Raw genomic sequence first — 26,902 nt, 5'->3', positions numbered from 1 at the left:
ATTTTCTTGATACTGTGACGCTACAATTTTATTACATGTTAACCAATATCGGACAGGTTTATCAGAGACGTATAAGGAACGTAACTCGTGAAATAATTTGTTGTTGATGTAGTATAGTGATAGGGGCTGCAAAAAGAGGCTGAAAACAACCTGTCTCATTCCATGCCATAAAATGAAAACGTCATAAAGAGGGGTTGCCGTATCTCGGGGGCTCTACTGTTTTAAAAATAGTAATAAATACATGACGCAATACATGAAATACCATTTATTAACTGCATAAGCCATTGACCGTAACAATAAAGGACATGCATTTAATATCCAGCATCGGGACCGAAACAGTTTCCCATCAAAATCTAAATGTTAGGACTCAGTGCCATTGACGGTTAGATCAGTAAAAAAAATATATACGAGTAAAGTGAAACGTGAAAGTGACCTGTTTTAAAATGAATTAGTAGCCCTTGTTAAAGATGAATGCCGATTGGCTCAAAAAAAAAAAATCACCTGTTCCCGCCCTCATTCAAAAAGTAGCTACTTTGGGTAGAACGTACTCCCAAAAAAACAAAGGTTTAGTTAGTAAAGCTAGTAATCTCCTCCATCTTGTAACAGCAACACTACACGAGAATTTTTCACTTTTTGGTTCAAGCAAACGTAAAAAAACCAACCGTTAAAAAAAAAATGTCTTGCTACTGCATAGAAAAGTTTCCTAAAAGCACGACGGTAAGATAAGGCGAAGCTGCGGCACACGACTGCTACACCATTACTATTTTATGGCTTGTTCAACTTGAGGATACGCCCCCAAAACACACACCTTGGTATTTAACTGTTATTACATTGTTATTACACAGTTATTACTACTACAACTAGCGGCATTTGCGGGTAATCGAAGCTTGGACCTGGTCACTAACCCAGAGCACTTAAAGGGACATTGTGTATTATTTAGCACCTCCTAATAGTTAAAAAACCGTTATCCATTAAAAAACAGTGATGAATTGAACAATAAGCAAAAATACATAAACCAGTATTTCTTTTTCTTTTTTTGTGAAGAAATTCGGATTTAATTGACATCAAATTTTGCCAAGGCAGAGCTGGGCTATGCTTTTTGAGTGGAGGGCCAGAATGGGCCTTTTCCAATTTTTCTCTCATTACTATTTCTGAAAGAAGTATCCCAATTTTTAAGCATTTTCTTCATTGCAAACATTTGATTCAGGCAAAGAAATGACATTTTTTTTTAAAATAGCAGTGACAATATGCATTTATGGATGTATAAACATGCAGAGATCTACAGGTATTTTGTATACTTCTTTTTTTCGTCTATAAATATACCATTTCATAAAATTTGGGGAAGTACTCCAATTCAAGCAAAGATCCATATTTTCTATAAGGTTCAATTAAAAAACAAAAGAATTGTTACAATTTAGAAAGTCCGTCTTATAATTCAGTGTGCCTTATATACCAGTAACACAGTAAAATAAAATCAGAAATGTATAACAATAGAAGGTTACTTTAGTTGTGAAATCAGATTTCCTAGATTTATGTTCTCTGAAATTTGTATTTTCTGCCGTTTTCTTATTGCAACCTAGTAGTTTTAATGTCATGCATCTTATAGTCTGGTCGAGTATAAACATGAAATGAATAGCTCACAGAGGAATATTTTGAGGGTGCGCCTTATTAACTGGAAAATACTGTAATACATGACGTCCCTTTTTTAACCACTATATTTAATAATATCCAATGAAAAACTCATAATGCAATAGTGTTTTTGCATGAAATATTTTGAATATCCAAATAAATACACCAAATCAACACATTTTGACGAGCAGTACTTTTTTGTGTTAACATTACGATTATAACAATTCACAGGCCGGATTCAGAAGCCTGACAGGCTGCGTGCGGCCCGCCAGCCATAGTTTGCGCACTCCTGTGCTAAAGGTACCCTCAAAAACTCAGTGAAAGCCAAACTAATAAGAAAAATAGTTCTTTTGGTTACTTTAAATCTCGGTAGTTTGTGTTGCTCCTCGTGCTCCGTCGCACCCCACAGTACAATGGTTGAAATATTACACACTGTCCCTTTAAGGCGACGGAGTTGATATCTAGGGTCCGTGCTTAGTGATCGGCATGCTGGCGAGGGAAAACATGCGATAACCATCAAGTTCCTGTAACTCTAACTGGCAGTGGTGGTAGCATTAAACAAAACACGGCGAAGTGGTAAGGTGACCTTGACTCTTTTTGGAGGTGGTCCGGAGCATCCGTTCATTGCTTGATGAAGCCCTGCATCATCTCCAGGGGCAACGGGAAGATGATGGTGGAGTTTTTCTCGGCGGCGATGGTGTTGAGCGTCTGCAGGTAGCGGAGCTGCAGCGCGGAAGGCGATTCGGCGATCACCAGCGAGGCTTCCTTCAGGGCCTTCGAGGCATTCATCTCGCCCTCTGCCGCGATCACCTGAAAAACGCAACAAAAGTTTATCTCATTATCACAGCATTTTTATTCATGGTACCAGAGACAAATGTTCGGAAATGGAGAAAACAGTCGTCCTAGAAAGATATAAATAAAAGCAAAGTCCAGTTCCTCATCAGATGCAGTAAAGAGCAGTTTCCCTTGTCGTGCTTTTTTGTGTTTATATCTTTCAGGAACACTTTCTGTTTTCTCTATTCTCGAACATTTGTGTCTGGCACCGTGGGTAAATATAGAGAGTTATGAGATGAAATCTAATTACAAGATGGCGGCGCCCCTGTTCGGCTGCGGCTACATCGGCTCGCTACAGTTTTTTACACTTCGGTCATAAAACCCAGTCTTCGACTCACTTTTGATGGCGCACAAAGTCAACTCAAACTGCAGATTAATATACGATCGCAGTTTTTTTGCTGGATATGCGATCATCCAGAAATCAAGCGTTCGGTGCTACGACCACTCGGGAGTGTTTACTTAGCCTCGGACTGCTACGTCAACAAGACCCAGCGGCCTACAAAGCAGCGAAGCAGAGTGGCAAGAGAGCGGTGTGACCGGAGGAGGAAGCGAGGTTGTCGGGCCGGGCTTACCGCTAGGCTAAAGGCTAAACCCTTCAAACGCTTCTCCCATCCATTTTCCTCTCCAACGTTCGCTCTCTGGACAATAAACTGGACCATTTACAACTGGAACTAACATCAAACCGCGAGATGACGAACTGCTGCGCTAAAATTCTGACGAAGACATGGTTAAACTTATCTCTGCATTTAATATCCAGCATCGGGACCGAAACAGTTTCCCATTTGACGCTCAAGGAAACTGTGCGGGTCAGATGTATCGACATTTCGTTCTGTATACACGTGTACACGAATGACAATAAAGTATATCTCAATCCGAAAAAGAATCTGAATCTAATGCCTTTGGATGCCATCGGTATCACTAGTGGTTAGGTTTTGACGTTCTCAACGTTGCGACCCAGGCTTGATTCCCGTTGCGTACAATGTTTTCCAATTTTGGTCCGCGACATTTTCGACTGATTAAATATTTTGCATAAATATTATTCATAACTCTCATTACACAAATTCAATCCGTAGTGATCCTTAAGTGTATAACATGTTCAACACAAGAATTATCCATGTATGTTAGCTCATCAGTGAATGGATTCAAGCAGAGTGGTCCACACAGCATCATCCCAACAATCACCTTATTTTACAGGATAGCTAGATAGATACTTTATTCATCCCCGTAGGGAAATTTACACTTCCAGCAGTATCCTTGTGTTGAAAAATACAATAAAATAAAGATATGGAATACAAAAATACCCAATATAACGCTTTGCTATAGAGTATTTAAATAGTGCTACGGAAAAACACACTAATAAAAATAGGGCAATATGCAAATGTTGGGGTGGGGTTTAATGTGGGCTTTTACTCCCCCGGGTGGAGTTAAAGAGCCTCATGGCATGAGGAATAACTTACCTCCTCTGTCTATCCGTGGAACAAGACTGTGACAGCAGTCTGTCGCTGAAATCTGTTTTTTTTTATAGACGAATGATTTATACAATAGGTATTGTCATGTGTGTGGCAAGATTTCTGTTTGTTTGAATGCAGAGAATGATTGCTTATTTTTTAATTTCAAAATGTTTAGTGACAAAAAAGGAGTTCGCCAAGTTCAGTTTCACCTTTTGGTTATAGAGTGTGTCCTTTTATCCACATGTGTTAGTTTGGAGTTGATAGGTGAGAGAGTAATAGATGAGTCTGCACTTTTGGTGATTGTATTAAATATCTTAAATAGGATAAAAATGCACTAGATGAACACATGTGGAACTTGACAGAGGTAAATTGCTTAGTTTGTTTATGGTTACCTGGTTTTGATATTTGACTTGTCTTTCTTAATTTCCTCCTGCTGAGGTTTTGAGTTTTTCCTTGCCCTCATGTAGGTTTTAGATCAGGGGACAGTGTCATCATAGTCTGTGGTTTGCAATAATCTGTGGTCTGTGCAGCCCTTTGAGACTCTGTGATTAAGGGCTATACAAATAAACATGACTAAACATACTTAAAAAAACCTTAAACATACAAACAAATTCAACTTATGAACGATCGCCCAGAACCTCGGAATCTCCTTCGTAAGTAGGGCAGCGTCTGTACACGTATGTCAGATACATGTCCTCAAAATTGTATTGGTTTGAGTGTTATTTGAATCTTACCGTAGCAAGTAAGGCTACATTTAGTTCAAATGTCTGACATGTTTTCCAATTAAATTTTGGTGCATACTGCCGTGATATGCAAATTTTGAAAATAATATTTTTATTGGTTGTATGCAGGCTCAAATGCCCCCAAACTTTATAAGTTTCGGTACTAGATGTTGAGGCATTTCTTCATGTTACATCTCGAGAAAGTGAAGCTATTGTCCATGAGCGACTCAGCAGAGATTATAGTCCTGTAAAATTCTTCCTGGAAGATACCAAAGGCCAAAAACGGGTCCATTTTTGCCCTACCTTAGCACGGGCCTCGCGGGTGGCCTCAGCCTCAGCTGCCATGGCTCTTTGTAGCTGCAGGGGTAATTTGACGTCTTTGATTTCAACACGCTCCACTTTGATGCCCCAATCATCGGTGGCCTCATCCAGGGTGGACTGCAGAGGAGACACGTCTACATGTTAGCGTTTGAAAATAAAACGTTTTCTCTGAAGGCATTTTTGAAACAGAAAACAAACATAAAGATAAAAATATTTTTTGATGCGAGACATTTTTTCTTCTTTTAGTTCAGTTTTTCATAACATTTTTTTCCTTTAGATTAAATATTTTTAAAAAATTTTCATGTTTACTGGTATAGAAATTTTTCGTTTTTTTTAAATATATATTTATTGCTTTTAAATAGGTAATATTTACTTTTTTATAGTGACAGTAACGGACAAAATTTAAATAAGATTTTACATGTGAAAGGTTTGGGGTCAAAGGGGCTACAAGTCAAGTCTTGGTATGGTTTAGCGGATTTTTTTGTTTTCAGTCTTGGATTTTCACTTATTGAATTGTCTCGCATAAAAGAGGCCTTTTTAAAAAATTTTTTTTACATCAATTTCCATTTTTTCAGAATAACATTATTTTTTTATTTGAATTATGTTTTTTTAAAGATTTTTCTTTGAATGTGCTTTGTTATTGAATAATTTCTGTTTTGAGGCCAAGCAATATTTTTCTGCTTTTCAGAAAGGAACAAAATGTGATTCTCTATTCAATTTTACTGCATTTTTAAAGTTTAATATGTTACTGCTATTGGCTGGCAACCAGTTCAGGGTGTCCCCTGCCCACTTCCCGATGATTGCTGGGATGGGCTCCAGCACCCCCGCGACCCTACTGAGGATAAGCGGTGCAGCTAATGAGATGTTCATATTATTAAGTGATTTAACCTTGTATGTTATTTTGATTATTATTTTAGTTTTTCTAACTTTTCCCAAGTTTTTGAAGGGATTTTTAGTGCACCATTTTTATTGAAAATATATGAAGAGGGTGTTTTGAAGAGGCGTCAAATTGATGTTTTCTTACATGATTTTTATTTTTTAGATTTTTTTTTAGAATTTATTAAGAAGCTTTATTTTTCATGGTCTATTTTATTGGATATTTTGTGCTTTTCAAACTATTTTTTTGTGTTTTTCAGATTTGTTTTCAGGCTATTGGGGGAGTAAATTATTTCATTGTTTGAGAAAAGAAAATTGAAAGGGGGGGATTGACAGGGCAAGCGTGGGGCATATTTCTTTTTTCCATTTGATGGCAAATAACCGTACGCTTTCACAAAATCTTTATTACTATGACAATTGAATGAGTCTCTTATCTTAATCATCTTTAAACAAATAAATATTTTAATGTTTAAAGATGCTTTTCTTTCTGAAGAAAGGTAATTATGAAAAGGATCCCAATTTGGGCACAAATTCAAATCCTGGGCAGCATGTTCACAGCTTGGAGTTGAAGAAAGCATAGGCGAGTGAGTTTTTATCTTAACCACAAGATGGCAGCAGAGGGTAACCTGCACTCGATTTACAGTATAATTTATTTTTCCTCAGGGCTGCGCAAACTTTTTGAGTCGCGGCTGCATTGGGCTGAAAAGATTTGCAATAAAAGGTTGACTGATGTATTTAATATTTTGTATATGCCGATAGAGAAAAAACTTAATAAAATTGAGGAAAATATAGGCAGCCATATTTTAAGTTTTATGACAGCAAAACAAGGGACACAGGATAAGACACAAAAACAACACATTTTTTTAAGTATACATGTTTAACATATATGTAAGCATTCTTATTTTTTACAAGTTTCACTAAGTGTATTTTAATGATTTAAAATTATTTATATGCTTTCATGTTTTTTAAGAAAATGTGTACCTGAATTTGGAAAAGCTTCTTTAAACTTCTGCAAAAACACCCAGGTACTATTTTTGTGTTTTTAAATTCAAGGGAGTGCAATGTAATTGCCTCAAACAGTGCGTACATGACTTCTATTTTAAGTCAAATCCCATTGGTTTGTTTTCTCATATGTTCTCTGGTTGATAAATAGTAATCTGTAAATACAGCTGAAGTGGCTGCTTTGTGAGTCGTGCCGGTCTTTGGGCACATCTCACGGACATATTTAAACTGGCATCTCTCAGCATTTTCAACATTCTGACTTGATCCAGTCCCCGGGGCACAAGTTCTAGACCAGTGTTCTACCTGCATGCTGTGAGCGATTTCTTCTCGGTCGGAGAGGATCTCGGCCAGTTTCTTGGTGCCCAGGACGTTCCTGAGGGTGGTTTGGGCTAACAAGCGAGTAGCGGCGTCGGCATTGGTGATGTTAGCAACTGCTAGTGTTGCGTTCTGGACGCGGTAGTACACAACGCCGTCCACGCTCACCGTCACAGAGTCTTTGGTCAACACCTGGAAGACAGAAAAGTTGAATGTAGCATTTAATAAATGGCATACATGATAACCTTTTGACGTTGAAAAGTGGTAGATGTTTTTGCGAAAACATTTAAAAAAAAAACGAACAAAAATAAAAAGTTATCAAAACAGAAATCTGATGCAATTGTTGGAGCAGTTTGTTCAAGTACAAAACTTAGTCTGGTTTCAAAATAAAGTAGACTAAAATACCCAGTCTTCAGTGAAGATTTTTGTTGTTTAATTGTAAAAAAAAGCTGTAATTTTTTTAATATAACAATAAGGGGATTAGCGGTATTCCAATGCATAAAACGCTAGTGTCATAGAGTGTGGAATTGTTGGGTCTAAATGAACCCTCAAAAAGGGATGGGTCAAATGATTGGTCCACATTTGACCCATCCTTTTATTTTGGCGGACTAAAAAAAATGGGCCAAATTCTTTGAAACATTACCCCCCAAAATTGAGGGGTTAATTTTTAAGCTGTATTTAAAAATAATAATAAAAAAAGACCTATGTTCTGTTTAACTAATCTTTTTTTCAGCTTTTGGAATTCCTTTTTTAAGATATTTAAATTTTTCAAAATAATTGTTTTATTTTTTTTCATAAATAGCTTTCAATATTATTTATATATATATATATTTTTTAGATTTTAGAAATGTTTTTTTTAGTTCTTGAAATATTATTTTTCAAAATTTAGAGAAAAAACATGCATTTTAAAAAACAAGTGAAAAAATACATATCTTTAAAAATAATTCAGAAAAAAATTCTTCCATAAACAAAATGACATTTCAAACAACGCAAAAAAAAAAAAAAAAAAAAAATAATTATATATATATATATATATATATATATTCAAAGACTGAAAAAAAACTATTACAAATAACAAAAACAAAAAAAATCATTGCATATACAAAAACATTTTTTTTCAAAAAAATGGAGCAAAACATTTCAAGAAGATTTGTTTTCTTCCCAAAAAATATTTCAAAAAATACAAAAAACATCAAAATAGAAAAAAATGTATTAAAAACAGATAAATAAATATACGAGGAATGGAGAAAAAAAAATTCTAACAGCAAAAATAGATATTTAAAAAAACAAAACAGAAAAAAAAAATTATTTTATTTTTTCCAACAAAACAAAAGAAGTTTTTACTTTTTAAGAGAATGCAATGCATTTCTGTTTAAGTTTTTTAGAGCGGAAGAGGACAAACATGTATTATACTTTTTGTTTTTCTGGATTTTGTTCCGCTCTCTCCTTCAAAAATATACTTGTTCCATTTAAAGGAAGTTGTTATATAAGCAGAGATAATAATGAAGCCTTCATTCACATTTACTAGCCAACTGTATGCATAATGTCATGAGATGTTAAATTGCACTGACACAATCCGGCAAAAAAAGACATCACCACTAATAAAAGTGGAAGCAATTTCCAATGTAAATGGCGCAAAGCAGGCGTTTCAACTTGACGGCATTTCATTTGACAGCCGGCGCGTCTCGGCGGATGTTTTTGTTTACAAAAGGCGCGCTTGTTGGCGCTCGTTTTCACTCGTAGCGCACTCGTACCTCTTGCGGCGGGATGTCAAAGGTGATGGTGCGCATGTCCACGTTAATGAAGCTGTCAGTGCACGGCAAGATGAAGAACAAACCTGTGGAATCACGAGAAGGCAAACACAATCAGGCGAGAAAGAAGGGGGGCGGACTGCGGTAAACACAATAAGGCGGCGCCGCAAATGTTTGAATGCAGCGGGATCTTCGCCAACTCAAGCAAGCTTCCCAAGACGGCAGCTGTGCCCACATTTGGGCTGAGGAACCGCGGGAATCTTTGCGGCTTTGGCCGGCAAAGGGGGGCGCTACACCTTTCTTGGCGCAAAAGAGGCCAACTTTTAGCTGGGAGGCGGGATCAGAATGTCTAGACGAGCTAAAGCAGACACGTTATTCGGGCCTGCAATTAATTTTTGAGAATGTAAAAAAAGAAGCAAGTCTCTAGGTGATTTCTTTCAAAAGTTAGGATTTTTTTTTTTTTTTAAATAAATCCAAACCAAATGCTCTTTGCAGCCGCTAGTAGGAAGTGTTAAGTTTGTATAGCATGGTGAGTTGGTTCAGGTGTAAAACTTTTAAAATATGTTTCCCATTGTTTGTGAATAAATGTGTTGTGTTTAGAAAAGATCCCGATGTCATCCGTGATTATAATATGTAAGGTCTGCGGAATGATGAAGCATAATACTGAAAAACTAAGCTAAAATTTGGAGTTGACATTATTTTACTGATCCAGCCCATCTCAGAACAGAAGGTCTGGATTTGGCCCCAGAGCCAAACTGAGTTTGTCATCCCTGCACTACACAATACAGGGACATCTAATGTCCCGTTAATCGGAGGAAAATTTAACATTTTACTTGAGAAAGTAAATTATGTTCCTACATTTTCCGACAGGAAATTTTGTTCTGAGGTTTTCATCTATTTGTAGATATTAGGGATTCACAATAAGTCACAGACAGCTAGAGGCCAAACAGGATGTCACAGTTATCGTCCCGAAAGAAAAAAAAACATGACACTTCTCAGAAAGATCAGTATTTATATTCCTTATTAGACTATATTATATTTACACTTGACTGTGTCTCCCCTCGACCTCTTCATGATGGACATGAGGCACTGGAGAGCTTGTATATTAATATGATTTATTTTAGCTACTAATGAGCAGAGCTATGATAATGCCAGTGCTAAGAAAGCATGATCTATTTTTCTTAGCCGAGGCATGTGTGACATTCTGTATTGGGGCACTTGTATCATGTTTCGAAGTGACATTTTCTCTTTCTGAACACACCCATAATTATAGGATTATATCAATATCAGTAGAAAAAAAACAGTTATCAAGCAGCCTAATTTTTTTGGGGCGTCTCTGCTAAGCCAATTGCACGATGGAACCGCACATGACTAACCACGGGATTTGACGGGGGGCTCGAAGACCCCGATGAATGTGGCATTTGCTGCTATTATTACCCCCTGCCGTCACAGTCCTCCGGCGCTTTGGGGATTCCAATTCCAACATTTGGAAGCAGCCGCTGCCGGCTTTTGTGTTTTATGAGCTGCAGTCAAAGCACAAATCAAAGACGACGAGACGCCGAGATACGAGACGCATGCAAATTTATTTCCTCGGGGGAGTCGTGAAAATGTTGCAAGACTACATCGCTTCTTCCCGATGTCTTCCATAAGTCAAGCGGGCATATGGCGGGCCATCAAATTACCGTACTTTCCGCACTATAAGGCGCACCCAAAAATCACAAATTGGGCAGAAATTTCAAAGTGCGCCTTAAAACCTGGCGCACCTCATATACAGCAGAACTCGGTGAATAATATAAAAGCATCCAGTATTGTTTGCGTTACTACACAAGGTTTTATGATATAGTCCTTCATTTGTACAATGATGGATCAATTGACTAATGTTGCTGACCAAAATAGCAAAACACTGTATGCCACGGTACTTGAAAGTTGGTCGCAGCGTTGAGAATGCTGCCAATTACCCACCACGCCATTTTTGATACAGATGACGTTGGAAGGGCCATTTGATTTTCTCTTTTTTACACCAGTTGAACTCATGGTGCCATAAACAAATGTTAAAGAACAGAGAAAACAGAAATTTCATCCTGAAAGATATAAAATCAAAGTCCCATTCATCATCAGATACACCAAATAGTTGAATTGTTGTTTCCCTTATTAATTGTTGCTTTTTTTGTGTTTATTTACAACTTGACCAGTTTTTCTCGACCATTTGTCTTTATGAGTAAGAATGGTGTGAGAATGATAATAAATCTAATGCTTTTTCAAATGTCATCATTATTACTTGTGGTCTTAGTGGTTAGGATTCAACATTCTTATTGCTTCGACCTGGGTCTGATTCCTGTTGCATTCAATGTTTTGCAATTTTGGTAAGTGCTATTTTTTTTTAATCATTATATACCCTAAGTGTATAAAATGCGCAACAGTTATACCTGTGTAAATACGGTAGCTTCCGCGCCTTATTTTTTTGGGGTGCACCTTATAGTAGAAAATACGGTACTCATAAGGGGAGGGAGGTCGTTTAGAACAGTGGTGGCATCCACCAACAATTTCTTTATTATTTTGTGTTGCACGACAATTTCAAATGCTCCATTTTGAAACCAAACAACACCCGATTGCAACTTTGTCCATTTGACATTCTGGACACAGACTCAAATGGAGCCCCCCGCCCCACCTTTGGAATTGAGCTTTCCTTCCCTTTTTATTGCCCAATAACAATCCTGTACAGTCGGCGCGTAACCAGGCAACGGTTGCGACACTGGCCCGTTGACGTCAGAAATTCAATCAAGACTTGGAAACAGATTGAAGACATCTAGCTAGCCATGTTTCGCATCACGAGTGGGTGAGGCCGTTCGGCAGCACATGGAGCTGTACCATAACAACCAGAATGGGAAAAAAATGACATGAGATGGAAAAGAAACATAGTATGTATGCCGCACTGGAGTGTAAGTGAAATAAGGAGCAATAAGCGCAGTGAGGCTAAAGCCCCTCCCCCATACCACGCCCCTTGGACAGGTCCATTCATCAGCACATCGATTAGAAGAACATGTCACAAAAATTGCATTACTTAGTGTATTTATATGTCGCACTGGAGTCAAATGCAAAGCAGCGTGGCTTTAAGAGCAGAAAAGGCTTAAGCCCTTACCCAACACTATCCCTTGTATGGGTAGGGGGGTTTTGAGTCATTGACACATCAAGTTATTCAAGTTGCATTATGATTTAAAAAGCATCACGAAGTGGAAAAGAAATCTAGCACGTATATTGCACTGGAGTGTAAGTCAAATGCGGAGTGCTGTGGTTTAAGGAGCGGTGAGGTTTAACCCCCTTGCTTACACCATTAACCTTGGGTGTGGCCATTTTTCATCGCATCAAACTGTATGACAACTAGACTAATAAAATGCACCATGCGGTAAAAAAGTAATAGTTAATATGCACTAGAATATAAGTGGAATCTGGAGCACAGTGGCTTTAAGGGTGGGTTTAAGCCCTTCCCCTGAGCCATACCCCTTCCTGACTCTATCAAACTACTTTTACGACCAAAACGATTGAAGCGTTCTTGATCCGTCCTGAATAACAATTTTAAAACAATTCCATAAACGAAAAAATTACTTCTTTGCGGCGTGTCAGTTAGCCCAAGAACATGTTAAGATCAAGATTGCCCTCTTGTGGCTGTATTGGAATTTTTAAAAAAATGTCAAAATGCATAACCTGGTGGATTAAATTTCTTGTTCAAAGTAAAAAAAAAAAGTTCATTGTTTTAACGGCATAGAACAAGTTTCAGAAAATTCTGTAATACTGTAAAGTAGGGATGCAACCAGCAAGCAGCTAACAAAATACTTCGGGAAGAACATGTCACACATAAAGTATGTGTTTACGAATTAATGCAGCTCAACAGTGGTAAATCAGTGTTAACAGTGTCTGAAATAACGTCTGCCCGGACGCCCGGGGCTTGCATCTCTTACGTCGGGGGTACAACTTACAAGACGTCTACGCCCAGGTGGCCAACAACTTTTTCACAAAAAAAAAAGGAAAATATTTTTTATTTTTTTAATCAATTCAAACGTTTGCTTTATTTCGATTTCGAAAACTTCATCCGGTTTGGAAATTTCGGAATTTTGGTTGATTTAGCAATTTGCATACTCGGCAGCCAATCAGAAGCCTGCATCAAATAACTTCGCGCTTCCAGATTTTCCCGAGCGTTATAAAGTCGTGCATTTGCATATCATTTTCCAAAGTAGAAGTACAGAGAACAAAAGAAAAATTGAGAAGTGGTTAGGAATCAAGCCAAAACCTCAGCCCCAGAACAAAGATTCAAAAGAAGCCAACACAATTGATGACGCTACAAAATGTAAACATACATTAAAAGCACCGTGGAAAGAGGAGTTCACGTGGCTTGCAGCAGACGACGCAACGCAAACATTGCATGAATGAAGATGAGTAAATACAGGTACATACTGATGGCAGATGGAAAACAGAGATGTCATATACATGCAATGAATGTTATAAGTAGATTTATAATAAACTTAATTTTGAAATGTTGTTCTGTTATATATTCTGATGATCAATCCTTAATACTGCAATTAGTCGTCTTATTGTGTTTCAATTTGTAAAAAATGGCAACTTTTCAGAGTTGTCTGCCCTGGTGTCAGGTTACCCTTTCTCATGAGTTTCAGACACTGGTGTTAACATGTAAATATTAACCAAATTCCGTTTTACAGCTAACAAAAAATTTGGGGTTGAAGGAGTGTCACACATTAACTACGTGTTTGAAAAATTTAAAAAACTCAACAGTAATATTTCAGCTCTGTAAAGTTAACATGTAACATTAACCAAAGTCTGGCTAGCAGAGGACAAGATCGTGGAAGCAGAGGGACACGACAACTTATGAGAAAATGTATGGTTAGTAAAAACTTGGCAGAGATCTCATTTTGACTTTCCACTCGTGTGCAAAATTAAAAAAAGAAGATGCGTTGTTCACAATTTGCCGACTTACAGCCAGCTTCACAAGGCTCGCCCTACCTAAGACGTCACGTCATTAGAATTTTTGGAAGACTTTTTTCAGTTTTTTTTTCAAGCAGAAACTGAAAAGGCCCTTCTGGTGTTGTTTTTTTTTTTTTTTTTTAAATTCCAATAATTCAGTACATCTCTACTGTAAAGCTAAAACTGGCCACCACAATTATTCCCTACCTGGTCCTTTGGCTCCTCCCCTCAAAAGACGTCCCAGGCGGAAGATGATGGCCCTCTCGTACTCCTTGACAATCTGCATACGCAACACTTGATGTTTGACCGACAAAGATCAATTTTTATGAGGACGTGATCTGAAAAATGCTAGGAAGCGGACCTTGATGCACATCCAAATGGAGAGCGGCAGCGTGACGATCATGAGCAGGAGCGAGAGCACCACCAACAACCAACCGCAGCAGCCGATGTCATGATCTTGAGTCTCCAAGGCTACCAAACACAAAATGGACGCACGTGTTACTTCCGTGTTCTCACTTTGTTGGGCTTGAGGCACGAGGAGGAGGAAGGTCACACAAGGTCACTCCGGCACGTGAAGCTTTTTGCATCTGAATGTTTGACGATAAGACGTTTGCCTCCGGAATATTAGTGCGCAGATGAAAGGCTGATGTTATGAATGGAATAATAGCAATACAGTAGATCCCCTGAAAACAGAGTCCGCAACTTACTATGTTTCACTTTACGGTGTGGGATACGATATTTCCTCGGGCCCTCGTTAGTACATTTTTCTCCAACAACAACAAATTATTTTGCAAAAACTTTCTAATTCAAAGTTTGCAGTATCATGAATTACGTCTCTAAGATGGCTGCCTGCTATTTGTTGACTACAAAATGCTGGTCTGCTATTGGTTTGAGTCAAGACATCGTGAAAATGTCGATATGCTATTGGCTGAACTACCTCCCACAATGCATTTATTTTTCATCATTTAGAATTTAATGCGCTTTGGAAAGTTTTTTCGGGTCAGCCGTTCAAAAACATTTGTTGTAATGTATTTATTTACATTCATGCTCAAGGGAGAAGGAAAGATGATAATTATCTCAAGCGTAGTTTCAATAAATAGGAAATACAAAGAAGGCTCTCGAATCGCTACCATTGGTAAGGAATATGTCCATAACCAATCGACGATCAGGACTGCTATTAAAAATAAAGAGGTGACTATGGCAATCAAATATTTTAAGGGCATGACAATCCTAACAAAGCACTCTACCAACAGCATGTTAAGAGCTAATTTACGTTTTCTTAGGTTCCATCGAATAACTATGACTAGTACGTGCTATAAGTTGACACATTTAATGCCGTTAGTGCAATTTTGATTCGAGTTAAAAAGCATGAGAAGTATTGACATGCATTGATCCGAAAGGTGTGACTGGATGCAATACCTTCTGCATCGTGTAACACGCTGCTTGGACCTACAGACAAAGTTCAAGGTCAAAAACACCATCCATCCAAGGTCACAATATTGAAGAATAAATCCATGATACTCAAACGGGAAAGGGACATTATGTCAACTTTCTTTTCTGAATAAATGTCTAAACGTGTTTAAACTTTTTGAAAATATGTTATATTTATTAAATACTATCCCTAAAGATGACTTAATTTAAAAAAACATGAAATTCAAGTGCGTAATTAGACTTAGAAGTTGGCAAAAGGTTTGTGGACACTCCTGCATCATGAAAACGAAGCTGCATTCCGTCAGGCTGATGGCTTACTAAGTCTTACTTTCTGGAAACCGATGGAATGTTGGATTAACTTTTATTGTTATTATATTTTTCATAGTTGAGCTTTAGAAGTAGTGATAACAAATAGAAAGGGTAAATCTATATGTTCTAAATAAATCAAGCAAGATAGATGATCTTGACCTGAAGCGAACTTCCAAAAAGATGACGTCACTAATAATGAGCTCAAAATATATTTCAATTTGGATAGGGTTCAACAATATTGGATTAGTTTTAAGTTTAAAAAAAGATAATTTAATGAATATTTTGGAATTTGCGTGCGTTATTGCGTGCTTACATTCAATCTTTCCAGTTGCCCATATTCAACAACTAGCACTTTTCCATCTTCGTAAATTGTGGATCTTTGTCTAATACCGTGTTAGCTTGTTTGCTAGCTTCTTAGCTAGCTCGGCTAATCCTGCTTTAAAATGGGGCGACGCGGTCGACTAATTAGTTGTTTTTTTAATTTATTTCAACACAAGGTAATACAAAGATGCATGAGCGTTACCTGCTTGATGTTCTCGCCTTTTCTGGGCTTTTAATGCCAAATCTTCGTTCTCCATTTCGAATGTTTCTCTTCCAAATGCCACTGACTCAACGGGAGAATTACACGCACGCACGCACGTACACACACACTCGTAAATATACACGCACGCACACGCTCTACACTAGCGGGCGCAGCCCATTGCACAATTTCTTCCTCCGTTAGACTGTCAGGTGCTTTCAGACATCGCTTATTGGTAGGATTCAAGACAATTTAATTTAAACAATCTTATTTATGATTATTATGCAGGCTAAAAACAAACATAAACAACAGTTTAATGACTTATTTGAACGTTTTTGTTCGAAAGAAACAAGTCCACGATTTCTCACCCGCCTGACAGTCCTAAATCGGGATAAATATGTAATATTTATGTTTGGGTATTCTTCTCCATCCCGTCCAGGGGCGTATCTATGGGAAAGGGCAAGGATGGCATGTAAAACATTCCCCCAAGTAAGAACAAAAACCCTACAATTGATTGAAAGGCTGTAATCCTTTTAAAAAAAACAAACAAACCGAAAATTAGGTAATCTGCAGCATTTCTTTTAAAGTTCTGGAAGATTGGCCAGAGACAAAGTAAACTGTCAAAAGAAATGTACATGAGCTTAATGCTTGTCTTTCTCCTCCTTGTTTTCTAGATAATGTATTATTTTAAATCTATATAATCTATAACCTTTTTTGAACAATTATTCCAGTTCCTTGATCGTGGAGTGTAATAAAAAGATGACTTTCAAATCATATGCTGCTTTACAATGCATACAGTGCAGGCTGTTTTATTCTTACCAGATTATAGATCAAATAAAATCATCAAAATATCCAATAAATATTGGAATAATCAAACGGTCCTATGAAAAAAAGTTGAGGCGCCCCTGATCGCCTCTGCTTATCTTAGATTTTCTTGGCCCGCCACTCCGAGAAATAACTCGAACTGTGCCTGTGGGCTTCCATTTCCTTTATACCTGTCATCTGAACTCTCTGAGCTAGCATTTTTGTATGAGGTCTAAACTATGATGTTGAACAATCTTTTTTTTTTTTTAGCTCAATTTGACAGTTGTTTTGAGGCTCTCAGGGTACCGCTCTTCAGAGAAGTTGCAAACAGGTCACCTAAAAACTAAGGTATTAATATCTACAATACACGAGGGTGCCCAAATTGATTCATAGTATTTTTCTAGGACTTTGAAAGTATAAGTGAAATAAATGATTCCAGAAATAAAGTTTTGCATATGGGCATGAATTAGACGTTGTAAGAGCCTCATTAAATAACGAGTGTAAAATGATTATCAATTAATAAATCTTTTCAGAATTATTCCTTCGATTACGCAGCGATTATGTGTCTTTTTGGGCGGTTTACATAATCTATAGATTTTTTTAGCTAATCCAAGGCAAATTAATAGATGCATTTGCGTACCATATTTTGAAGTCTTATTCCGAAAAAAGGAAAAGAAGTTGAAAAAAAGGGTGAAATGTGTTTCTTTGAGAACACATTGAAAAGCAAAACCGTTTGGCAAGGGTTTTCAGACCTTCTTTGTTCCCTGAAATCCCTCCTTAATTTTCAGCCCAGAAAGTCCAAGGACATCCTGTTGTTGCGAATATTTTTGCAGGGCGTCAACTGGTCCTGGTGAGAAAAGCTGCAGAAAATATAAAAAAAAGAAAAAAAGAAAAAGAAACAGTTAGACTGAAGAATGAGTAGGCAGGAGTAGACATTGAGCAAGGCATTAGGCGCAATCCCTCAGACAACATACTGAATTTGAAAGAGGCCGCTTTCAATTGAATTCATACAAATTCCAAAAAGTCCAGCAAAACATTGAATTTGACTCCGGTTCATAGAATTCAGTGACATGAGTGGCTAGAGAAGGAAACAGTGGGAACTTATGTCGACAATTTTTGCAGGGTGTCTTTTTCCTTTCGTTATCGTTAAGGTGACACTGTGAAATAATTCATCATTAGAGGCCGGATCATTGAAAGGAAACAAACTACGAAAGCCTGAAGGATATCACTAAGCAAAATTCTTAAACATAACTCCGTATTATTTTTCGTTCTAGCAAGCAACAGGACTTAAAAGCTGCTGTTAATCCGCCCAGTGGCAAGAAAAGATGGAGCCACCTGGGTACAATCGGAGCAGCTGAAGAGAGCTAATACCAGGAGTTGAACCAAGCATGCGCAAACAGCAAACATAAGCTGGAGAATGTACTTAAAAAGCTGGTAAAAAAATTGCAAAAGCAAAGCAGAAATCATCATGTCTCAGGACCCAAAATCGCAGAGATCTGACATAAGTGGCTAGAGGAAAAAACAGTGGAAAAAAAGAGGAAAATACCTCAATCACCAAACTCAGCAGTTCGCTTGAAGAGAGAAGATGTGGGAGAAGAGTGATTAGACACCTGTGGCCGCGGTTTTCTTTTATTCCAGGATGAAAATGGTGAAAGTAAGAAAAGGACTGTTTCAAATACAGTCCAAATGTCAACCGCAAACCTCTAAAAACAGTTTATTTGAGCTCTTTTAAGAATCTCACATACTTGCACTTGCACTTGCACCAAAAGGAGCTGCAATGATGATTTCAGCCAGAAGATGGCGTCAGCAACCAGAATATTTTGAAGTTACGGACACCACCTTTAAACATTTCGGAGATATTCAATGTCAAAATGTGCCAAGCCATTTAGAACATCCTCTATTTTACATCTCTTGGGGTCGCTTTATGATACACACTGTCACGAACCAGGAACAGAGACGGGACCCAATAGCGCTCGTTTTCTCAGTTTTTATTGATAAGAGGGAGAGAAAGGGTTGCTTCCACGATTTGCGGATCGACGAACACGGGTAGCAGGTGGCGGGAACGCGGAAGTGGCACTTCCGTGTCGAGCGAGGAGGATCGGAGACAGGCGGGAATAGCAAGTCGTTGGCCGGGACTGGAGATCAAAGTCGGTGTCGAGTTCGTAGGCGAGGTCGGTAGCAGGAGGCAGGCAGGTAACGGGGCGTAGTCAGGTCCGTAAACAGGTTGGCAACAAAGATCAGGCAGATAAAAGCAGGGCAGGAACGGAGTCGAACGAAAAGGCTTACTTATGATCTGCATTTATATAGCGCTTTTCAAGTCAATGAAGACCTCCCAACGCGCTTTACAGTGTACTTCACATTTCCCAATAGCGGCCTTGTATTGCAGCCATGTAAGACGCTAACCTGCTTATTGGGGGTATTAGGGGTTCAGTGTCTTACCCAAGGACACTTCGACATGTAACACGGACAAGCCGGGATTCGAACTGGGATCCCTTGATCCCAAGACGAGCGCTGTACCTCCTGAGCTACTGCCGCCCCAAGCTGAAGCTTACTGAACTGAAGGCAACAGTTCGCATAACGATCTGACGGCTTACTCTTGGAAGCTGGGGGTTTAAAAAGAGAGTGACAGCCAATCAGCTGTCCGGGCTTTTGGCGCCAATCAAGCGGTTGCAATCATGACAACACACTGGTACTTTAGAGAAATATAACAGGGACAGGGAAATTGCTGTTGTGAAAAATGACATTTTAAGACCTTAGATATTACTGTATTTGACACGCACTCCCTCTCAAAAACCGGATGACCCGTCTGAACGCAAACAATGACAGGAACCCGACGATGTCATCCGGAATCAAGTTACTTTTTCTCGGTAACCACGGCAACGCTTTAGTCCCGAGCGGACACTAGCGCCGGGATCGATTTTTGTGGAGCTTCTTGCACAACAGCGGAAGAAAAAAAAGAAAAAAAAAACCCCACTTTTTTATGCAAAACCGCACAATCCTCCATCCCGGAAGAATCCCATTTCATTTCATATCGAAAAAGGCAAGCGAACAATCAATCTTTGTGATGCCGTTCACGGGTGCGGCACGCTGAGCAAATGTTTGCGCAGGCGGGCGGCCAAGCTAGCAGTCAAACCAATTTGCAGAGAAAAAAAAGAAGAAGAAATCCATCCAGGACACCCCCCTCCCAATATGGCGGCGTTAGTTGCATTTTTCATATAGGCCTTCTTTTTATGTTTTATGGAGGCCCGCTCCGGGAGAACAGCTGCGCATCCTCCGCAAGTTTGGCAGGAGGGGGAGGAACGAAAGAAGACTCATTTGGCAAAAAAAACCCGAAGCGGACGGTGCCGAGCTACCTGCAGACCCCATTTCCATAATACGCGCAAACAACACCTCGCATTTGAAAACACATTTACAAGTTGTTGTCTTTTTTTCCTCGCCCTGACCTCCGAGGCCTCCATCTTGCACGGTGAAATCGGGAAAATAATATTATGCTGGCAGACTAGCGGGGCATAATCTGCGAGGAGGCGCCGGATTTTCGGAGGAAAGTGTGATTTTATAATTGACCCTACTTGCTTCCCCCATCCAAACTTGATAAATCTTCCCGGATTTGGAACGAGAAAACCTAAACCCGGCGCGGAATGACAACGAGTCGGTTTTGCGAAGTTAAGAATTAAACGAAAGATTTCTTATTGCTAATGTTTTGCAATTTTGTCATGCCCTCAGTGAGTATGATATAGCGACCCCTAGTTGTGTTAAAATACTTCATTCATTCAAATAAATGAGAAACGTGACTTGTGGTTTAAAAACTTGGAAGTTGAGACATTTGTAAAATCAATTTGGTGCTTTTTTACCACTGTTTCCTTTTCTAGCGACCAATGTTCCCTGTAATTTTCCTTACGGGTCTGAGCGTTCACACAAAGTCGGTGAGCAACGCTTGAAACAACAGTGAGCAACCATAATCCCAAGTGTGGCAAGATAATTCATGATCAAACATGTCCAAAACTTGACATCACGTTACATTTTACTGAGTTTCCGTCAATGCAAAATGATTTTTCTCTTTTGAATGAATTGACTCATGTACTATTGCAAAGGTTGTACGATTGCCTACAAACGTCGTTTTTTCTTACAATTCTTTCACAAGATATCCATTTCTTTTTACTTCTTGATATATTTTGTCGCATAATATTAACATTTTTGGGGGCTTATTTAGTCGGTTGTAAGATACAGAACTGTACTTAATCACATTTTTAGTGGAAGTAAAATGTTGGCAACAAGATTCACTTGATTTAATTGGAAATTATTTGAATGCAACACAAACCTTTTCTTCTTTTTTTCTGTGTTTTTTCTACTTTTTTAAAAATTCCTTTAAAAAAAATTTCATTGTGTTTATTTTTTCCGAGCTGTTACTTTTTTCCTTTTGTTCTCTATTTACTTTTTTTTCCTGAATTTCTTTCTTTTCTTGTTTCTGCCTTTTTTTCTACATTTTTCCTTATTTTTTTCTCTTCCTTTTGTTTCTTTTTTTCTCAGCTTTTTACTACTTTTTAATTTTGGTATTTTTTTCTTTTTTGTTCTATTCCCCCCTTCCTTTAAGTCATTTTGTGCATAATTTTAGATAATATTTGGTCATGTTGAGATGAAAGAAGCAAAAACAACCTGAAGAGGCGTTTAGGACCCGAAAGAGCCGGTTTCCTTTTAGTGAGCCGAGCCAAAGAAGCCGGTTCTCGACAAACTCTACTAACTTTACTCAACTCCGACTCGACTTCAAAATACCATATTTAGGACACAACGTCAGGGGAACCCGTGTATTTTTACCTTCATGCACTGTAACTTTGACTTAAGTCGCTTCTTAATTAGTAATTTCGAGCCCTCATTTTTGTGCGCCGGCTAGATTTTCTTGTGCACTGAGAATGTGCAAGCAGTGCGCAATGCGCACGCGCGCAGTTTAGAGGGAACACTGCTAGCCACTTATGTTACCTACTCGGCTGCAATTGATGGCTTTTGGCTAGCTCCTGTGAAAGCTGCCTCGGGATCAAGAAAAGCTAAACTAGCGTGGAATTAGAACAAGTCGGTTTCTCAAAGTGCAAAATGTAAACAAAAAATTCAACAATTTATTTCTGCTAATGTTTTGCTATTTTGTCATGCCCTCAGTGAGTATGATATAGCGACCCCTAGTTGTGTTAAAATACTTCATTCATTCAAATAATAGATAAACGTGACATGCGTTTAAAGACTTCAAAGTTGGGACATTTGTAAAATGCATCTGGTGCATTTTTGAGCACTGTTTCTTTTTCCAGCCACTCATGTTAGCTACTCGGCTGCAATTGATGGCTTTTGGCTAGCTGCCTCAGGATCAAGAATAGCAAAACTAGCGTCAGGTTTTACAAAGTGCAAAATGTAAACAAAAGATTCAACAATTTCTTGGTGCGAATATTCCTCTTATTCCCCCCACGTTCTTGAAGTCCCAGTGTGTATTATAGTGACCCCTACTTGTGTAAAATTACTTCATTCATTTAAAAAAAGACTATTGATATAAATGATAAGGAAAAACACATGTACTATCTCATAGAGATGTACTTTTTAAAAATCTCGTAGGATAATACATTTTTAAAAGGCATCTGGCACTTATTCCCCACTGTTTCCTTCTCTAGCCACCCATGTTAACCAGGTGCTGCAGGTGATGGCTGCCCGTGAGCTGCTAATGTTATTGTTAACAGCTCCTGCTTTGTCCTCCAGTGTCACTCACCTTCCAGGGCTGATTTCCGAAATTCAAGCATCTTTGACTTCCTCCCTACTGTTTCCTTCTCTAGCCTCTCGTGTCAATGTGTTCCATGATTCTGGCATCTGGCACATGTCATCATTGGCTAAAGAAGGAAACAGTGAAAAGGAAGTCACTTATGTCGCTCCGGTTATTAGAGTCTCTCGCTTCATCCGTCAGTGTCACTTGCCCGTCACAGCAAACATAACTGATTCCTGTGATGCAGGCATCCGCCTCTTTTTTACGTGGCTCACTTGGCTGCAGGCTACGGCTGGCGGCTAACCACTTTTGTTACTGATATCTGCTCCGTGTAAATAAAGCTTGCTTCTTCTTCCCCTTGTTTGTTTCTGTTCTAAATTTGTAAAAGGCATCTGGCACTTATTCCACACTGTTTTCTTCTCTAGCCACCCATGTTAGCCACTTTCCTGCCGGCGATGGCTGTCCGCTAGCCGCTAGTGTTATTGTTAGCAGCTTCTGCTTTGTCCTTCAGTGTCACTCGCCTTCCACAGCTGAGTTCTGAAATTCAAGCATTTTTTACTTTTTCTTCTAGTGTTTCCTTCTCTAGCTACTCATGTTTTGGGCATTGTGCGCTTATTATATGCTAAAGAAGGAAACAGTGAAAAATAAGTCACTAATTTTGCTCTCGTTGTTAGAGTCCCTTGCTTCATTCTTTAAGATCACTCGCCTTCCACAGCAAACGCACACTCCTCTTTTTTCAAATATTTCCTTCTCCAGCCATTCATGTGGCTCACTTGGCCGCAGGCAATAGCTGGTCCCTAACCATTATTATTGATATCTGCTCCTTGTAAATGAAGCTTGCTTCTTTCTACACTGTCATGCAAGCCAATCTCACTGAGTCCTAATATTTCAGGCATCTTCCACTTTTTCCCAATGTTTCCTTCTCTAGCCAGTTGGATGCTGTGCGCACAGTGCTATTGTTATTGGGTAGTCAAGTCCAGTCAAGTCACATTTATTTATATAGCCCTTAATCACAAAAATGTCTTAAAGGACTGCACAGGATTACAGTTACAAAAGCCATCCTCCCCGTCGGGGAATTGAACCCCGGTCTCCCGCGTGACAGGCGGGGATACTGACCACTATACTAACGAGGAACTGTCAACTCACAAGGTAGCTGCTCCTGCTTCCTCATCCAGTTTTTATCGGCTTCCACAGCCGAACGTCGCTGAGTCTTGTGATTCAGGCAACCGTTTTTTTCCCCCAACTCTTTCCTTCTCTAGCCACTCATGTCACTGATCTCCCTGATTTGTGAGTCCCAATGCTTGATAAATTCCGCTTTGCTCTAGCAATCTTTTACCGGCCTTTTCGTTAGCTTCTCCCGCTAGACACTCATGCTGGCACTTTGAACAACTCCAGCTATTGGTTATTTTAACCGTCTTTTGTTGTTGTTGACTAAAATGCTTCCTTGCTCCCTTGAGGAATTATAAATTTGAATTCTTGGGACTTCCATTTTAAAAGGACCTTGAAGTATTGCGGCCAACACAAATGACCTTGAGCTTTCTTCTGAGTGAGAGGAAGAAAATCAAATAAATAAAGTAAAAATAAACGAGAGTATCTCGGATGTGGTTTCCCTTCCTGTGGTTCGCTAACATCCCCTCCTCATCCCCCCCACATCGTTAGCATTTAGATAGCAGAGAGCAGAGGAGCTTGGGTAATAGGCTTTCCCAAGTCAGCTGAAGTGAGAACGGATTACATCAAAAGAACAACAATGAGCATGTGAGCCTTCGCCAATAGGGAAAAGGAGCAATCGGGATGGGAAGGGGTGGTGCAGGTGTGAGGCGCGGGCGGGGCTCGCCTCACGCCCGCCAGCTCATTAACCCCAACCTCCACTGAATTGATGTTGGAGGTGATTGGAGATTATCACATTTAGGATACTTCTTCTCGCGCCCTCTTTTTCGTGTCGTTTTTCTTTCTGCCGATTTGATCCAGGTCAGCTGTCCCCGGCCCCCACCTCACCCGGGGGGCCCTGGGGCCCCGCTTGAGCTTCATCTCCTCATTCGGCTTCATTTCAACTTCATCAAGTCTTCCAGTGGACCGGAAGCGCACAAGAATGGCGGCAGCTTGGCTGCAAACTGCTTTTTGCCTACCTCCCTCAAAGACCACTCCCTGAAAGACCCCCCCCCCATCTAAATCCTCTGTGATCTGATACGATTGCCCCCCCCCGCCAAGCAGCTGGAAACACGGCCCAATGAACTCGAGTCGAGTCATGTCTTGATCAAAGTCGGAGCACTGCGGGTTTTGAGGAAAATACGTTTCTCAAAGGGTACTGCCACTTATGCAACATCCACATGCACGACCAATGCATTAAATTACAACCTTATAACAATGATAAACGTACAGTAGACCCCCGGGATACGACATGAATCTGTTCTGAAGTGAAATTGCCGAATAGCCGGGGATAGAAAACTATGCTAATCGGCTAATGCGTTTCGAACACCGCAACCTAATACAAAAACATTAAAATAACAAAATAGTATACAGCAAGTACTACTTATATGTAATACATGTGCATATGAATAAATAACATCATAGATAAATATGCACGTCAAGAAAAAAAAAGATTTAACTTTGATGTGACATGTCTTGAGCTGGTATAGTGGAGTAGCGAGTTGGATGCAGAGGGAGGTGGTAATACTGACAGTAGATTAAAAACTACGTTTGTGTGCCTTTGTTGATACTTACGAGCTTTCCTGTCCATCGCTAACTCGCAAAGTCTTTGCGACCTGCACAAGATTCTGAACCGAATGAAAAGAAGTAAAGTTTTCCTTTAAAGTTCAGCTCCCTTTATAAGAAATTGTTTTAAAATGTTCTTGTCAATAAAGTTTACAAAATGATGAGTTATTAAACTTCACAATTTAGTAACACGTGACAAGTTAAAATGTCATATGAAATGAAATAGAGTTCAATTGAAGATGAGATTTTTCTTTAAACTTCACTTCAGCTCATTCGTAATCGTTTGAGTAATACAATTTAAAAACATAAAATAAAAAAAATATGAAACAAAATACAGTTAGGTTGTGTCAGAACCAGAACAGAGACAGGACCTACATGCATAACGTTTCTCGCAGTTTTATTCGTAAGAAGGGAAAGGAGCGCACACACGAGATCGCTGGTCGCGGGGTTCAGGTTGCTCAGACGCTTAAGTGGAACTTCCGTGGCGAGCGATGGCGGTGTCGGGAACGGAAAAAAACGGGTCAGTAGCCGGGGTGGAAGAGCAAAAGCGTGATCAGAATCAAAAAAGGAATCGTTGTTCGGGGCGGGAGAACCGACGTGGTGGTCGAGATCAAAACAGGTCGTAATTCGGGACGGGAGACCAGACGTAGTCTAGTTCAAAACAGACTAACAGGAGCAAAAAAAAACAGGACAAGCGAAAAAGGGAAACAGAGATTCGCAGACGGACCGACAAAAGGGGACTGACAGGACCGAGTTAAAATACTGACAGGGAGCCAATCTGTAAGTAAGCTGCAGCTGGCGCCAAACGGGCGGGGCCAATTGGGCGCCATGGCAACCGTGACAGATTGAAGACATTATATTCCTTTAAACTTCAATTTACTTCATTCAGAATTGTTTGAAAACATTATGATTCAATGACTTTTATGAAATCATGAGTTATTTAAGGTGACGAGTAAAAATATCATATAAAATGTAATTGACCCAATTCAAATACTATTTCTCCTCTAAACTTCATTTCATTTTATTCGGAATGTCATGAAAAAGTTTTTGTAGATGTGGATTACGAATTAATGAGTTAGCTAACTACACAATTCAATAAAAAGAGCGAGGGGTAAAATATCAAAATAATAATTGTAATTGAGTTAAATTGAAGGCAAATTCACTTTTAAACTTCAGTTCACTTTAATTGGAATGGTTTGAAAACGTTGTTGTCAATTAAGTTTTCAAAATAATGTGTTATTTAACTGTATAATTTAATAAAGAGTGACACGTTAAAATGTCATATGAAATGTGATGTTAAATTCGAATTGAAGGCAATTTATCCTTTCAACTTCAGTTCGCTTTATTCAGAATTGTTTGAAACGTTATTTCAATGGTTTGAATTTGTGATTTAATAAAGAACAGGGAAAAAAATATGATAATACAAAATGGGGTTAAATTGAACACAAATTATCCTTTAAACTTCAGTTCATTGTATTAGGAGGTGTTCAAACAAATTTGATCATGAAGACTTTAAA

The 26,902-nt window shown here is 38.9% G+C and overlaps 1 protein-coding gene and 1 non-coding gene across 3 annotated transcripts; both read right to left on the bottom strand.

The window, feature by feature from the left end:
• Window positions 1-252: 252 nt before the first annotated feature.
• Window positions 253-16,272, bottom strand: stom (stomatin). 2 transcript variants are annotated; one of them, XM_088356284.1, is made up of 8 exons: window positions 16,139-16,260; window positions 15,295-15,324; window positions 14,237-14,346; window positions 14,083-14,155; window positions 8,905-8,987; window positions 7,139-7,342; window positions 4,940-5,074; window positions 253-2,439 (listed from the first exon to the last, which is right to left on the bottom strand). In XM_088356284.1, exons 1-8 carry the CDS (start codon window positions 16,191-16,193, stop codon window positions 2,251-2,253), a joined length of 879 nt encoding a protein of 292 aa, XP_088212410.1. In that variant the 5' UTR covers window positions 16,194-16,260; the 3' UTR covers window positions 253-2,250. The 2 variants fall into 2 exon arrangements, with proteins under 2 accessions (XP_088212410.1, XP_088212411.1); XM_088356285.1 differs by lacking the exon at window positions 15,295-15,324 and having other exon boundaries at window positions 16,139-16,272.
• Window positions 16,273-23,734: 7,462 nt separating this feature from the next.
• Window positions 23,735-23,806, bottom strand: trnad-guc (transfer RNA aspartic acid (anticodon GUC)). Its single transcript has one exon. It is a non-coding gene; the product is annotated as a tRNA-Asp (tRNA).
• Window positions 23,807-26,902: the final 3,096 nt, after the last annotated feature.

This window comes from Urocampus carinirostris, chromosome 16, assembly GCF_059441175.1.
Source record: "Urocampus carinirostris isolate Australia breed hairy pipefish chromosome 16, RoL_Ucar_1.0, whole genome shotgun sequence".
Lineage (NCBI taxonomy): Eukaryota > Metazoa > Chordata > Actinopteri > Syngnathiformes > Syngnathidae > Urocampus > Urocampus carinirostris.
The sequence above is the reverse complement of the archived record's forward strand: the minus strand, read 5'-3'. Positions and strand labels throughout refer to the sequence as shown.

What these genes read in the sequence shown, in the direction of transcription:
- stom (XM_088356284.1), bottom strand. Translation starts at nt 16,193, where the DNA reads ATGGAGAACGAAGATTTGGCATTAAAAGCCCAGAAAAGGCGAGAACAT. An exon ending in AAGGCGAGAACATCAAGCAG is followed by an intron (nt 15,325 to 16,138) that starts GTAACGCTCATG and finishes CTTTGTCTGTAG; the next exon opens with GTCCAAGCAGCGTGTTACAC. An exon ending in TTGACATCCCGCCGCAAGAG is followed by an intron (nt 7,343 to 8,904) that starts GTACGAGTGCGC and finishes TCTGTCTTCCAG; the next exon opens with GTGTTGACCAAAGACTCTGT.